This window comes from Rhea americana, unplaced genomic scaffold (genome assembly GCF_003343005.1).
Source record: "Rhea americana isolate MKP2758 unplaced genomic scaffold, rheAme1 scaffold_336, whole genome shotgun sequence".
Lineage (NCBI taxonomy): Eukaryota > Metazoa > Chordata > Aves > Rheiformes > Rheidae > Rhea > Rhea americana.
Genome location: NW_028186464.1, coordinates 701248 through 715464, shown reverse-complemented (window position 1 = coordinate 715464; position 14217 = coordinate 701248). Strand labels below are relative to the sequence as shown.

Sequence of the window (14217 nt, the reverse complement as noted above, 5' to 3'; positions counted from 1 at the left end):
GCGCTGCTTCCTGCTGTGCGTGGGGGGCCTCGGCACGCTGCCTCCTCCGCTGAGCTGCAATGACGATGCAGGGGGTCACCTCAGGGCTCAGCACCATTTACCCCATGGCCCCCAGTGCCCCACAGCACCCATTTGGGGGTGGCTTCTCCAGCCAGGAGCCTGGGGTCTGTCCGAGCCCTCTCTCCCCATGCAAGTCCACAGTTTTGGCACCAGCATCCCTGGACCAGCACCCACGGGGCCCCCAGATGCCTTCCCAGGCCTTTGGGGTGGGAGCGTAGCTACCATTACCTACCTCTCACCAGGAACGCCAGGTCCTGCTGCTGCAGCCACTCGGCTGGCACTGTGTCCAAGAGGACGCCTGGCACATAGAAAAGGCAGCTCTCAGGGCATGGTCATGGACCCAATCCCCCACCCTGGCCACAGACCCACAGCCCCACCCTGGCTGGGGGGAGGCAGCCAGGAACAGCGCCAGTGCCCAGTGCTGCCTCTGAGCCAGTACAGTGATGGCTGCTGCCTGCGATGCCTGGGAGCTCCCTGTGTAGCAGCTCTGGGATGTGCTGAAGAGCCTCTGCAGCAGTGCAGGACAGTTGGGCCTGGGGAAAGCAGGGACTGGGGCGCTCATCTCAGGCTGCAAACACCCCTCTGTCTGCCCACAGCCTGCTGGCACTGTGGCGCAGTGGCCATGCGCTAGGCAGCCCATCGCAGGGATGTAGGACCCAGTGCAGAGCTCACTCACCAGGTGACTGTAGACCTCGTCCTGCAGCTCGACGGCGCTCAGCCCGGTGCTCACAGTGATGTGCTGCTGCAGCCTCTTTGACCCCAGGAATGGGACGCACAGCTGCAGAGCCACCATACATGTCTGGAAAAGAGCGTCAGGCCCTGTCACAGGGACACTGCACACCTGCCTGGTGTGCTGAGGGAGAAACCTCGCTGCGGCAGTGCCAGTCAGGGTCTCCAGAGACATTGTCAGCCCTACGTGGACAGCAGCAGCACTACAGCTCTGCTGGCACTGTGGGGCTTTCCGCAAGATGCTCTGGGGGTTCTTACATTGGAGATGGCTGGGGCCAAGTCCCGGAGGTGCAGCACCAGGCTGGGAAAGGCTTCCTCCACCTCTCTGTGGAAGAAGGACCTCCTCCCCGAGGCAGACGAGGCCAGGACACCGTAGAGGGCGAAGGCCATGCAGTGCAGGACCTCTTCCTCCTGCCATGGAGAAACCCTGTCTGGCAGGCTGCTAACGAGGCTGCCATGTACAGACCGTGTGGCAGCAGTGGGTTGCTGCTGCAGGGCATGGCAGCGCCAGGATGGCTCTCGTCCACCCACAGGAGAGCGAGCAGTTTCACTTACCGCCCCCAAGAAGGCCCGAGTGGACCTGGTGATCTCTTCAAAGGCACAGCCCATGGCTCTCGCCTTCAGCTGCCCTACCACCTTCGCCAGCACCAGCAGGCTCTCAGCAGCCACTTCCACGCCTGCCATGTCCTCCAGGCCCCAGAACAGCACCTCCACCACGGCCGCCTTGAGCCTCTGCAGCTGCAAAGCCACAGGCACACGAGCGGCTCACTATCCCCACCTCTCACCGGGGCTCTGCACCACTGCACCTAAAGCTGTGCTTCCTAGAGCAAGCCCAGAGCAGACCACAGACCAGGYAGCCCCAGCTTGCACCCAGCATCCCCTCTGCCCCCCTGTGAACATCAGAGTGAGGAGTGTGGTCTTTGCACAGCCTGGAGTCGGCCTCAGCTCATCTGTCCAGGCTCCTCTAGGCCCAGGCAGCTCTCCACCAGCAGCCATTGAGTTTGGGCTGTGCTCAAAGCCCAGCAAAGGCCGTCTCACCTTTGTGGGTGCTCCTATGGCCATGTTTCCCATGCCTCTCATGGCCGTTTGCTGAACCATGCTGATGGGGTCGCATGATCGCTCCCCAAAGGCCTTTAACAGGGGCTTCAGGACCTTCCTCTCCTCCGCTACTTGGTCCTTCATCAGCTGTAATACAGCCACATACAGCTGCTAGCATCAAGACGTGATTCACACCAGGCAAAAAACATAGGAAACCTCTCAAGCCCTGCCCCGCCTGCTGCCTCACCTCAGCAAAGAAAGCCGTGGCTGTGAGACGCAGGTTTCCTGAACGCGAATTCAGTCACGGGAAGAGGCTCTGCACCAGGCGCTGTGAGATGAGCTCTGCGCGGATCAGCATGTTGTGCACAGAGCACATGCAGGCTCATGACACGCAGGATAGTCATGGGCTGAGACGCCCAACGTCTTCCGCTCTGACATGGACGCTGCTCTGCACCACGGCAGAGCTCCCAGGTCCCCAGGAAGGTCTCTGAAGCCCTTTCCCCGCAATGCAATGCAGGGCGCATTCCAGGGGCTCTCACCTCACCAGGAGACACACACCGGTGCTGTGACCCTGGGACTCTGCAAGGGACACCCACGCTCCCCGCTCCTGGAGCAGCTGCAGCCAGTGCTCCTCCAGGCACTTTGCCAGTACCAGCTCCAACGCCGCCACAAAAAGCCTGGTGAAAAAAACGAGGAAATCTCCAGAGGTTTGAGAGGAGATTTCTCTTTAGCACAGCTAAACCAGCTCAGCTGCTATGGAAGCCATTCGCTTGCTCATCGTAAACTTCACCGAGGGAGAGGCAAAGCACCCTTGAAATGACACTCTGCAGTCTCCAAGTCTCAAGCTAACCAAAAACTGGCATTTCTGTCCTTTGTCCTGCCCCAAACCCATGGCCACTAGAAGAAAAACCAGGGTCCCTTGGCTGACTCCATGCCAGGCGCCAAGGCAATTGCCTCAATGCAAAGACCTGGGCTCCGGGCCAACCCCTGCCCCTGCCCTGCTGCTCCTCACTTGCCTGGCGGGTCAGCGCTCCTTGGCTCTGCAGGGGACTGCGCCATCTCCTCCCCCAGCGTCTCACTGACCTGCCCCTGGAGGCCAGGAAGCAGGTCTGGAAGCAGGTGCTGCACCAGTGTCTTGCTCCACAGCACAGACACCACCTAGCAGAGGGCGCGGGTGATTGACAAAGAAATTCAGCCAAGAACCCCCGGGGAAAACAAGGGCTTTTCACACCCTCCACGTCCCCCTCCCTCCCCCCCCCACTACCCTGGGGGGCTTTTTCCATCACCAATTCTCACTGTGGCAACAGCCTTGCAGCCCCGCAACAGGAAACTGTCCTGGCACCCCATACCGCTAATGCTGCCACTACCCAGGCACAGCACCTATGAGGCTGCTTCAGCACTTGCGAAGAGCACAAAACTCCCTTGCGCTGAAGCACCACTTGAAAAGAAGATGCGAGGCAGCACTAATGCCTCTGCTGCTGACTGTACCGTGCAAAGCTCCAGGGCAGCCTGGCTGCTGCCCAGCTCCTGAATGCAGCAGTTGCTCCTGCAGCTGCTTTCTCCAGCTGCCCTGAATACGTCGGCTAAATGCTCCAAGATTTGGCATTCCAGGGCGCTTCTCCYGAGGCTCCTCCACACCTCCACCGTGTCGCTGCAAGGGAACAGACACTTGCCCATGAACCCCTCTCCTCAGGTACCCGCAACGTCCTCACAGGAGCCCAAATGCTCTCCTCATCACCAGCAGCCGGCAATTCCTGGGTCTGGACAGAGACACGAGCCCACTATCCTGCAGTGCTCAGCCTTTCCCAGGGAAAAAACACTTGCTTCCACCTGGGACCCCCACACAGACCTGCCCTGGGGCTATGTCTGATGCCAGAGGCAAGGGTGAGGTCACAGACCTGTCTGTGGGCACGTGCTTCTGTTGCACTGGTTGTTGGTGAGAGCGGGGCAGGAGGAACATCGCCCACAGCACAAAGCGCCTGGGGGTGCTCTGCCGGGTGCTCCGCAGGCAGGTGTCAAGGATGTTCACAATTTCAGGCATCTGAGAGGAGGAAGGCGAGAAAGAATGGCTTGGTGAGTCCTTTCCCCATCCTGCTTCTGAGTCAATAGCCAACATCAGAGAGCAGCCAAAGGCGAATGCAAAAAATGCCTCTCACTCCTCCTGCAATAGCTGCTCTTTGCACTCCCCCAGAAACGTGAGCRCCCAGTGCCCGGCAGCCTGTGCACACACAGGCCTGGCACACAGCAAGTGCTCCATGATAGTGCTCAGGAAGTCTGTGGCCTGGCCTAGGGGGAAGGATTTGCAAACAAGTTGGGGAGAAATCAGAAACACAAGAGGCTACCTTACAGGCTGCTCAGATCCTAAACTCAAGTCCTGACAGCAGCACTCTCACACACACGCACACATATCAGGGCATCTGCTCCTTTYGCCCTGGGCCCAAAGGACAGACCTGTCTCCAGCCTGCTGCTGCATGCTCACGCCACATGTCCCCATGCAACAGCTTGYTCAGGGAATGGCACGAGATGCTGCTGGGAGCAGGGAGACAGGCAGGAGCCTGTCACCAGGCCCCCACCCTACTTTTCAGGGCCACTGACCTTCGCGATGTTGGCAGAAGTTGCCAGCAGAGATTCTGAGGTGACGGCACTGAGCCTCTGCTGCAGGCACCCCATCTCCTTGGTCCGGGGTGCCACGTCTGTGCTCTTGGCTGGAGCCACGAGAAAGGAGAGTCATGTTTGCAGAGAGCCAACCTCTGACCCCACGGGTGGATCGCGAGGATCCAGGGAAGGGCAGCGAAGGCCATGAGAGGCCAGGGCCCCCCAAATGCAGTGCTGTGGATTCACGAGCCTGGCAATGTGCCAGCCACAGAGTGGGACAGCCCCTGGTGCTGGGGAAGACATCCTGCCCTCAGACAGCAGCAAGGACAGGCCCGCACCGCTCTCCTCACCTCTGATTTGGAGCAGGCAGCCGAGGCAGGTCACTGTCTGCTGTCGGGATGTGGCCGAGGTGTCGCATGTCAGAGGCCCCAGCAGTCCCGCCAGGGAGCCGAACTGCTCACAGATGCAGTCGTGCTGCGGGAGCAAGAGGCAGGCAAAAAGGTCACCGGCAGCTCCGCAACCACTAGCCCTCTCTTGGTTGGGCCACCCAAGTCCGGTACTCGTCTGCACAGAGCCCTGGTGCCTGGGGTCCCTGCTCACCCTGTGCTCATGTTCCTCTTTGTATGTGCCCAGCAGCTGGATGCACACCTGCAGGGCCCTCTCCCGCTCGCATGCATGGGCAGAGGCCAACCAGTGGTGCAGGACCTGCCAGGGGCAGACCTGTCTCACCACAGGCATCTTGCTGCCCAATGCCCCTCGCCGGCCCCCTCCCTTCCTGGCCCTGCTGCCTCCATGGCCCCAATGGCTCTGAGTGCCCGGGCCCCAGGGAGGAGCCCTTCCCAATGGGAACTTCCCTGCAGGACACTGCAAGCAGCCTGCAAGGAAGCTGCAGCCAATGGGAAAATCTTGCATGTGCAGTTAAGAAAGGTGTTACACCTAGTTACAGGGAAGCTCCCCTCCTTGGAACAGCCCCGCAGATGGGATCCCCATGGCTCTGCCCCGCTCTGCCAGCAGTGAGGCTTTCCCCATCACCCTGGGGACACTCACCTGCATCACATCCTTGAGGCGGACGGGAGCTAGCTCTGCATGGAGAAGGGCTGCCATGAGCTGGCCCAGCGCTCGCAGGGACACCTGCACACCCTGACACCAGAAACAGGGACTGAGGCCGGGCAGCCCATGCAGATGTCAGCAGAGCTAGCAGCTGCCTCAGCATGAGGTGCCCAGAGCTGGGACCCCACCGAGGGGCAGCCCAGAAGGGCCAGCAGTGGTGCACGTGGAGCAGCTGCCACCATCTCTCCTCTCCCTTCTGTCTGCTCTGGGCGGCGAAGGCTCATGATGCCCTGGCAGCACTAACCCAGGAAGCTGCAGCTCTCCTCCCTGCTCAGATGGGGCTTCAGCTTGCTGCCAGAAGAAAGAAGGGAGAGGAGACAAAGAGGGGCTTACTAGGCGCTCTGCACAGCGAGTCAGAGGATGACTGCCTTTGTCCCAATCCACGGCCCCAGATCCAACACCCACGGCACCAGCCAGATAAGCCAGCTCTGCTGGGACACACAATGATTCCCACAGCCTCAGGGACAGACCCTACCTCAAATACTCCATAGCCACCATGGGCCAGGGGCACACTGGGGACTGCTGGGGCTCCCCCTGAATCACCTCCTGCAAGTCAGAGGGAGAGAGAGACACGTGCAAGGTGTGCAGCATGCAGGGGCACTCAAGAGACTTCTTGCGGGCCCAAGTGATGGGCTCTCCTGCTAGACCCCACAGGCACAGGCCCCAACACACCCACACCCCCTACAAGAGTCCTACAGGAAGAGGTAGCAGATCCCTGGCACACAGATGCACCACGTTCCCCTGCCACGGCCCTGAGCACCAGCACCCAAGCGCCCCATTGATTGGGGACATGGCTTGGGGCCCCAGGAGACCATTGTGCCTCTGAGGAAACTTGCCCAACAGCAGAGCCAAAAGTTCCCCTGCATGACAGCCCCAGCTCCAAGCACTCACCAGCAGAGTCTGCTGAGCACTTGAGGCTGAGCTCAAACCAGGGGCAGGCACCCACAGCCTGGATGGCAAGGTTGATCTCAGTGATGCTCTGCACCAGGGAGAACTTCAGCTGTGCATCCTGATCCCAGGGGAGAAGAACACACTTTGGGCTCTTGCAAGGGCTGAGGGCAGAAAGAGCAGTGTGGCTGAGGGGAATCTGCCTCCAAGCACAGCGCAGGGAGGAGACTGCACCCTCCCGGCACCCAGTGGACTCCACACCTGCACCCCAGGACAGAAACCTCTCCATCCCTGGGAAGGAGCCTCCCACAGCAGGGGAAGCAGCTGTCCCGGCTGCCAGCCAGAAAGACGCCACAGACCCCAGCCCAGGGGAACAGGGCAAGCAGTGCTGGCCCAGCTGCGATGGGAGAGGTATGCATATGAAGGGCGAGGAGGGGCTGGAGCTGGCAGCACCCGACCAGCTCCGCCTCGTGCCCCAAGCACCCACCTGGCAGCCTTCTTGGTAGAGCTGCAGGATGTTCCCCACGTCTCTCTCCACATGGGCCAGCAGCTGCTCCCTGGGGGTGCGCAGTGCCATCCTGCCATACATCACCATCAACAAAGCATGAGCAGCCAGGTCCTCACTGAGTGCCTCCGCCGGGGGTTCGCCGGAGAAGCACTGAGACTTCAGCCCACAGCCCCACTATGTCCGGGACTCTGCGCACTCCAGCGCCTGGAGCTGCCCCATGCCCAACCGGTGCCTCAGCTCCCCACGCACCTCCTGGCAGCTCCCCACAGCGACACCCAGGCCCTTCTGGTGTTTCAAAGTCCCTGTGAACTCCTGCACCAAGGACAAGGCCAGTTGGAAGTGGCTCTCGGCACAGCGGGACACAACTGAAACCATTCCCTGCAATCCAGCAGAAACGGGGAGTCGCTCCAGCCCTGAGGCCTGGCCCTAGCCAGCCCCACCAGCTGTCCAGGATCTTTCCYGAGGGAAACAGCAGTGAACAGAAAAGCAGCAAGGGCTGCAGCAGGGCATGCAGAACCCCTCCACCCTGGGGACACACAGGGGACATGCAGGAGACACTCAGGAAAGCAAGGCAACACAAGGAGACCTCACCCTTGCCTCCCACAGCTCCAGGAAGTTGGCTGCTTTGAGATGCTTCAGGGTCTGCTCTGTCACATGGCTGAGACACCCACACGCTGCCAGGGCCATCCCAAGAGCCTTGTACAGGAACCGCTGCAAGAAAAGAGGACGAGCCCCAGCTGCGGTGACAGCCTAGCCTGGTGGCACGGGGCCAGGTCGCAGTGGCCTCACTGTGCCGGGACACACTGACATGCTGCAGGCAACAAACCTGCTCCCAGGACCAGTGGGGAGAGCTGCCCAGCTGCCGGCTCAGCTCCCGGCTCAGCTCCATGGTCCAGGTCTTGTTCCTGATGAGCTCCAGAGATGCTCGCAGGAACTAGGGTGCAGCAGGAGGTGAAGCAAACACTCCCCTACTCTTGGCCAGGGCCTTTTGCACATCCAGGTGGCCCTGGAGACTGTCAGGGCAGAGCTCCCCCTCGCTACAGCCCGTCTCCCGCCTGCCCCTGCTCTTGTAACCTGCCTCTCACTCTTACCTAATGTGCCACGCGAGACCCTGGGCTCAGCCCATGCCAAAGGAGGCAGTGCCATGGCATGGGGCTGCACCAGAGGGCTCTGTTCTGGCCTTTGGCTGCCTTCGTGCTCAGCCATGCCCACACATTGAGCATGGCTCCTTTGAGCAAGCAGCTCTCATGGCTGGGGCGGGTGCCAGGGGCTCCGGAAGTGTCTGCGCTGCTCTGTGCCCAAACAGGGAGCCCCCACGTTTCTCCCACCGCTTGTCCTGTCCCCTTTTGCCCTATGCAGCTGGGGCCCTGCAGGGATACTACACCTCCAGCAGAAGGTTCTCCCACTCTGCCACCTCACAGCTATTCCTGCAAAGCCAGAGGAAGCAAAAGCCCTCGCTGCTATTTCAGCGAGCACCACAGAAGAGCCGAGGCGGCTCCTTTGCAGTGCACCACCCCAAAGCCTCAGGCCATTCAGCTGGCAAGTGCCGGCAAACCCAGGACATGGGTTGTCCCCTGCCAGGCTGGGGAGCTGCAGGTATTTTGCTGCCCCCTCCGCCCCCAGACTCTGCCTCCCACTGGCACTTTACCTGCCAGGTGCTGCAGCAGCAGGGGGATCTCTGCAGCGCAGCTTGCCCCCACAGATCCATGGACCATGCCGCAAAGTGCCTGCAGCAGCTGCAGGGCCACGACTCCAGGGCCACCAGCCACGTGCGGAGCCACTGCTGCCACCACCTCGGTCAGGGCAGGAGAGAGACGGGCTGGCACCTGCTCCAGGAGCTATGGCCACCCTGCAGGCAGCCAGGCAGGGACGGAGGTCGGCGCTGCCCTGGCCAGCAGCAGACAGCCGATGGCTGCTCCTGGGTGCTGCTGTCCCCCAGGAGAAGCAGGAGGCCCTGACAGGCAGGGGAGGCTTGGACACCCTCTGACATGCTCCTGCCTTCTCCTGAGGTGCTCAGCACCAGCTGCAGCACCATCTCCCCCAGCATCTCCCCTTGCCCCGGCCACAGAAGCTCTTTCCCCGGGGCCCCGCTACTCAACAGCAGGCGAGCCAGCAGGGCCTGGAGAGATGGCAATGGGGCTGCGGCACAAAGAAAGGCTCCATGAGACACCCACCTGCCATGCCCTGCCCACCCCATGTCCCACATTCCTGTATGGGCTGAGGGGACCCCAGCCGCACCGCCTCCTTGCCAGTCCCACTCCACACTCTGCCCTGCACTGCCCTGGCCTCCTGCACGGGGCTGGCGGGGGACACAGGGACGCARGCTGCCCTGCACCCACCTGGCCCAGCACAGGAACCCGGGACTTTCCGCTCCCCACCTTGCTCCTCAGGCTCCAGGGCATTGGGTGACACCTCTTCTTCCTCGTGCTCGGCTCTCTCCCATTTCTCGGCTAGGGCACGCTGGCAGTGGCACAGTGGGACCAGCATGCCCATATACTGGGCAGGCACCACGTACCGCAGCAGCCTCAGCTGCAGGAGTTGTGTGTAAGAACCAGGCCATGCAATACGACGGCATTTCCACCTCTCCTTCCCAGTTCTCCTGTCACTGATGCTTCTCCAGCACTGGACCAGCCCCTCGGCCCTGTTCCTTCCCTAACCCACTCTCACCCTGGCTTCCTCCTCCACCCTCCCTCCTGCTTGCCTCCCTTGCTTCATGCCCCTTTCCCCTCCCTTTGGCTGCCCATTTGGGGAGAGCTGCTGGCACAGCTCACCCCCAGGGCTAGGTCACCTCCCCACTACAAGGGGATGCAGGATCCGCATGGCCCCACCAATCCCTATATCTCATTTATGGGACGCAGCCAAGACATGTGCCCAGCAGTGCCCAATTCAGTCACAGCATTTACTGAACAACCAGGTCTGGCCCCACAGAGCTCAAGCCCAGCTCTTCTTGGCTGCTTCAGTTTCTGTGAGCCACGTGAGCCCTGCAGCATGTCAGGGCAGACATTTGGGCCACTGTCAGGGCAAGGAAAAGTGTCCCCAGACAACAAGTAGCGGCATGCAGAGAATGACTTACTTTGGCCACTGCTTCTGCAGAGAGGTCCAGTGTGCCCAGCACGTGTGCGCACAGGCACTGAACAGCCCTTTCTCCCTGGGCTTCCACCACACAAAGGTTTCCTGTTGCCTACAACACAGAAGTGGGGAAAGGTAGGAAACACCCACCACCGCCTGTCCCCACAGCTGCTGGTGCACTACATGGCCAGGCTGCTCACACACTAGCACTGATGCTGCTGGTCCTGCTGCACCAGTCTCCCCGCTGCCAGGGACGCCCACTGCAGCACAGCACTGCTGGGGCATGGGATGCAGCCCCAGCACCACACTCGGCCCTCACCAGTCTGCCCGAGGCCTGGCTGAACTCACTGAAGATGTGCCCCACCACGTCCCACATCTAGCAGCCCGGGGCAYTGGAGTGCAACAGCTTCCCAATGAAATGCAGAACTGCCCTTCTCACCTGCCAGGGAAACTGCAATTAGCACCTCAGCCCAAAGATCCAGGGGAGTTGCCTTCGCAGAGCTGCAGCCCTTCTGGCTGGGCTGAGATGACGAGGGCATAGCAGCAGCCCTCCCTCCCCAGCCGCTACCAGGCCCTGCCTTTGCCTACAGCTATGGCCTTGCCAAGGTCTGCCCCAGGGAAAGGGCTGCTCTGCCCCCATGGTGGCACTATCCCTGCCCAAACCAGCTCACCTGGGCCTTGGAGTCGCAGCTCACAGACTGTGCCAGCTTTGCAAACAGGGGCAGCTGCTCCCTCATGCCCGGGGCTGCAAGAGACACGGAGAAGTGGGTGCTGAGGCTGAGCTCCCATTCCCAGCAGGATTTCTCACAGCTCCACAGCCTTTTGTACACAAGGGGGTCAGAAAAGTGGGGCCAGCTTGTGACACTAGAGGAAGCAGCAGCATCCCAGAGGGACTCCATTTCTCCAGCCCATGTTACTGACCGTCAGAGTGGACCAGAGCTTGCAGCATTTCCAGGGCTCYGACGCGATCGGCCTTGCTCCCATTCCTAAGTTTGCAGTATAGGAAGACGATCATCCCCTCCAGGCAAATCTGAGCTGTGGAGAAGGAATCACAATTAGAGACCAGCATCTACCCACATGGTCAGGTTTGCAAGGGAGCTGCCAGGACACGGYGGCATGGCGCTGGCTCTCCTCTCCTTACCCTGCAGCACAATGCAGCGGCTCAGCTCTGCTCGGTGCTCTGGGCTGGGTGGCTCCATCTCATCACAGAACTGGGGGAATAAGGTGCATTTCACAGAAAGATGGATCAGCGTGGAGATGGGTGGAAAAGGAACTGCGCTGTCAGCTCTCATCTCACGACCACCTCTCAGAGCTGTGCAGCAGCCAAGGATGCCCAGGCACCCCAGGTCAGTGACACGGTGTCAGGCCTTACATGCTGGTGCATAGCAGCATTGATGGCTACAATCTTAGCTGGGGTATAAGGGTCTGAACACCTGCCAGGGCCTCCAGGAAACAGCCAAGACTCTGCAAGGGGGTGCAGGAAGGAGAGGAGAGCTGTCACCACGAGCCATCCAGAAAGGGAGAAACCAGCATCGCCATGGCCTGAAGCCACTTCAGGGAAACCCCAGCCCTGCATGGTGCTTCYGCCTCGTCCTTCCTGCAGAGTGGCACCGAGAGGTCTCTCTCCCCCATGCAGCCCCGCCAGGATGGCCTTTCCCAGCCTGTCGCCCCCTCACACCTCTCCTCATCACAGGGGCTGGACACAGACCTGGGTGCCCAGGCAGAGGTCCTTGCGTACCCCCAGCCCTAGGAGGCGCAGCCTCCCCTCCTGAGCCGCTCGCCCCAGCGAATCTCCGCTCCCTCTGGGCCTTCTGGCCCTGCTTGTTTCCTGCAGCCAGAGCCCAGGAAGCCTCAGGCCCCTGTTCCCCAATTCTGCTCGAAGGGACACAGCTCCTCCCGGCCCTCTCACGACTCCTTGACACCTCACAGCACCCTGACGGCCCATAACCCATGGCTGTGCCATGCCCCTTGCAACACCTCACCCTGGTCACTCCAAAAGGGTCCCAGACTTCCTGATACTGGTGCAGCAGCCAGAGGAGCTGATCCCAGGCATGCTGGCAGTGTTCCTCTGTGCAGCAGGACACCCAGCATGGCACCCATTGCCCTGAGCACAGCCTACTTGACCTGCCAAGCCACGGGACACGTCATGTTGAACACTGAGGGTCTCTGCAGTGCTCTCTTGTCCCAGACACAAGCCTGCCCTTCCCGCACAGGGGCTTTCCCTTCCCCTTGGCCCCTGAAGAGAAGGGCCTGCTTCCCAGCACAGGAAGCATTTCCTCCTGGCACCCCTAGACTGCCGCATTGAAAGTTCCCAGGATGTGGCCACTTCCCAGCATGGAGGCCCCAGCCTCCGGGCTCCTGGCTCAGGGCCGCCATGGGCAGCTGCTGCTGCCCACAGCTGCAAGACCCCCAACGCTCACCTCTTCCTGCTCAAAGCCCCGACAGCTCCTGCACACATAGCACAGGAGCGGGTGAAAGGCGGTGCAGAGCTGGGCGGCCCCCAGGTGACGGAAGGCACATTTCTCCCACTCGCGGAAGTACGTGTTTATCGTGCTGCACCACTGCTCCACAACTGCAGCACAGGAAGGGAAACAGCATCATACCAAAGTCTCCGGCTGGCAGCAGACCTTGCCCCAGCCCCCACGCCTCATGTAAGCCTGGGCCAGATTGGCCAGGGCTCAGGCTGGCAGCACATGTGGCTTCAGGCATGTGCTGTGCCGTGATCTGGGATGCCTGCAGTGTGATGCTGCCTTGTTTCTCCCCTCTTCCGCCCCAGCACACCTTTTCTGATGACACTCACTGCCGCAGACAGCACCCAGCATCCAGCTGCTGCCCACCTCACTCAGTGAGCCACGTAGGGCTGACAGTGTGGTTTCCGCCAAGGGCATGCACTGCAGGGCTGCAGAGAGGCCAGAGCATGGTGCATTTGCCCTCCGTTGCCTTCCCTCCAGCCCAGCATAGCACAGCCTGCACCACGTGGGGCCAGGCAGGAGTCCCATCTCCCACCCACTGTCACCTGCAGCAGCGGGCCAGGGCCCATACCGTAGCAGGCGGCAAGGTTGTGCAGGGTGAGGAGGACAAACTCCGCTGACATCTCCTCCAGGGCCCTCAGGTGGTCCTGCAGCGCCAACACCACCTCGCACAAGTGGCAGTGGGCCAGCGCCACCAGGACGTCACTAGCAACCATCCTCACAGTGGCCGTCGTGCCCTGAAAGACAGCAGTTGCTGCGTAGCAGCAGCGCTGCCGGCCATCTCTCATGGCTCAGCCTCCTGGCAGGATGAGAACCAGGAGCTTGACTCCCACCGTCCCTCACTTGCACACAGCCCCGCCGCCCCTCTCTGCACAGCTCTGGGTCACCACCGTGATCCCCACAGTGATGTGTCTGCAAGACTTTCTGTAGGACAGCCGGGAAAGGCACCAGTGCTCAGGGTCACCTCCATGATGAGGAGCTCACCTGGCCTGCGTGCAGGTCCTGGCGTGTCACTGCTATGGCTCTGCCCATGACAGAGCTCTGCAGGTGGTTCTTGTCACCCCACAAGATGCTCTCCAGCTGGCAGTAGGTCTCCGCTCTGCCACCCTGGGGACACAGCGCACGTAGCAGCAATGGGACATGCCGCTCCACGGCAGTTCTGCCATGCCGACACTGGGCTGCCAGCACCGCTCAGCACGGTCATCAGGAGCGGGCAAGGATCCCGTGCCTGGGGATGCCAGGGTGCTGTGGGGAGCCCTTGAGCCCCATGCAGTCCCACGGGACGCCTCCACCTCACCTGGGTGTCTTGTAGCCGGTCCAGCAGAGAAGCCACCACGGTGGCAAAGGTAACGATGGTCACGGGGACAGATCCAGCCACCCGCTGCACTGTGCACAGGTCTGGCCTGGGGACCTTGACAAGAGACCTGGAAGGAAAGGAGCGGAAGCTTTGTGTCACTCCGGCAGGTGTGGTGTTTGCCCCAGGTCAGGGCAAACATCTCCCAGCCAGAGCATGGTGTGACAGGAGTGGCTGGCAGAGCCAGCTCTGCACAGCCTGGGGAAGAGCTGTCCCGGCCAGCTTGGGGTCAGCACCAAGTGCATCAGTCCAGCTCTCCCATGCTAGGAACTCGGGTGGCTGTCACTCCAGCAGCAAGCTGGCAGCCAGCCCCACCTTGGAGTGCTCACAGCACCACCATTGCAGCAGGACTCCCTGGACAGACATGCTGCTCCACCAGCATGTCCTCCCACAGG

General features: G+C 61.3%; 2 protein-coding genes across 2 annotated transcripts; both read right to left on the bottom strand.

Moving 5' to 3' along the window:
• Positions 1 to 292: 292 nt before the first annotated feature.
• Positions 293 to 1866, bottom strand: LOC146592326 (protein maestro-like; the record flags this gene model as incomplete). The annotated part of the gene is made up of 6 exons (XM_085311237.1): positions 1828 to 1866; positions 1345 to 1527; positions 1048 to 1200; positions 730 to 859; positions 495 to 588; positions 293 to 360 (listed from the first exon to the last, which is right to left on the bottom strand). Coding segments are annotated over exons 1-6 (661 nt in total), but the record flags the coding sequence as incomplete, so codon positions are not given.
• A 496-nt stretch (positions 1867 to 2362) lies between these two features.
• On the bottom strand, positions 2363 to 14204 carry LOC146592325 (maestro heat-like repeat-containing protein family member 2B). Its single transcript, XM_085311236.1, has 25 exons — positions 14152 to 14204; positions 13766 to 13892; positions 13453 to 13575; positions 13040 to 13205; positions 12418 to 12569; positions 11139 to 11208; positions 10919 to 11032; positions 10669 to 10742; positions 10002 to 10109; positions 9268 to 9457; positions 8949 to 9067; positions 7755 to 7862; positions 7520 to 7639; positions 7178 to 7306; positions 6908 to 7084; positions 6424 to 6541; positions 6008 to 6078; positions 5470 to 5562; positions 5023 to 5127; positions 4775 to 4896; positions 4423 to 4540; positions 3726 to 3868; positions 3316 to 3478; positions 2840 to 2985; positions 2363 to 2504 (listed from the first exon to the last, which is right to left on the bottom strand). The coding sequence occupies exons 1-25, from the start codon at positions 14202 to 14204 to the stop codon at positions 2363 to 2365; spliced, it is 3051 nt and encodes a 1016-aa protein (XP_085167362.1).
• Between the last annotated feature and the right edge of the window lie 13 nt (positions 14205 to 14217).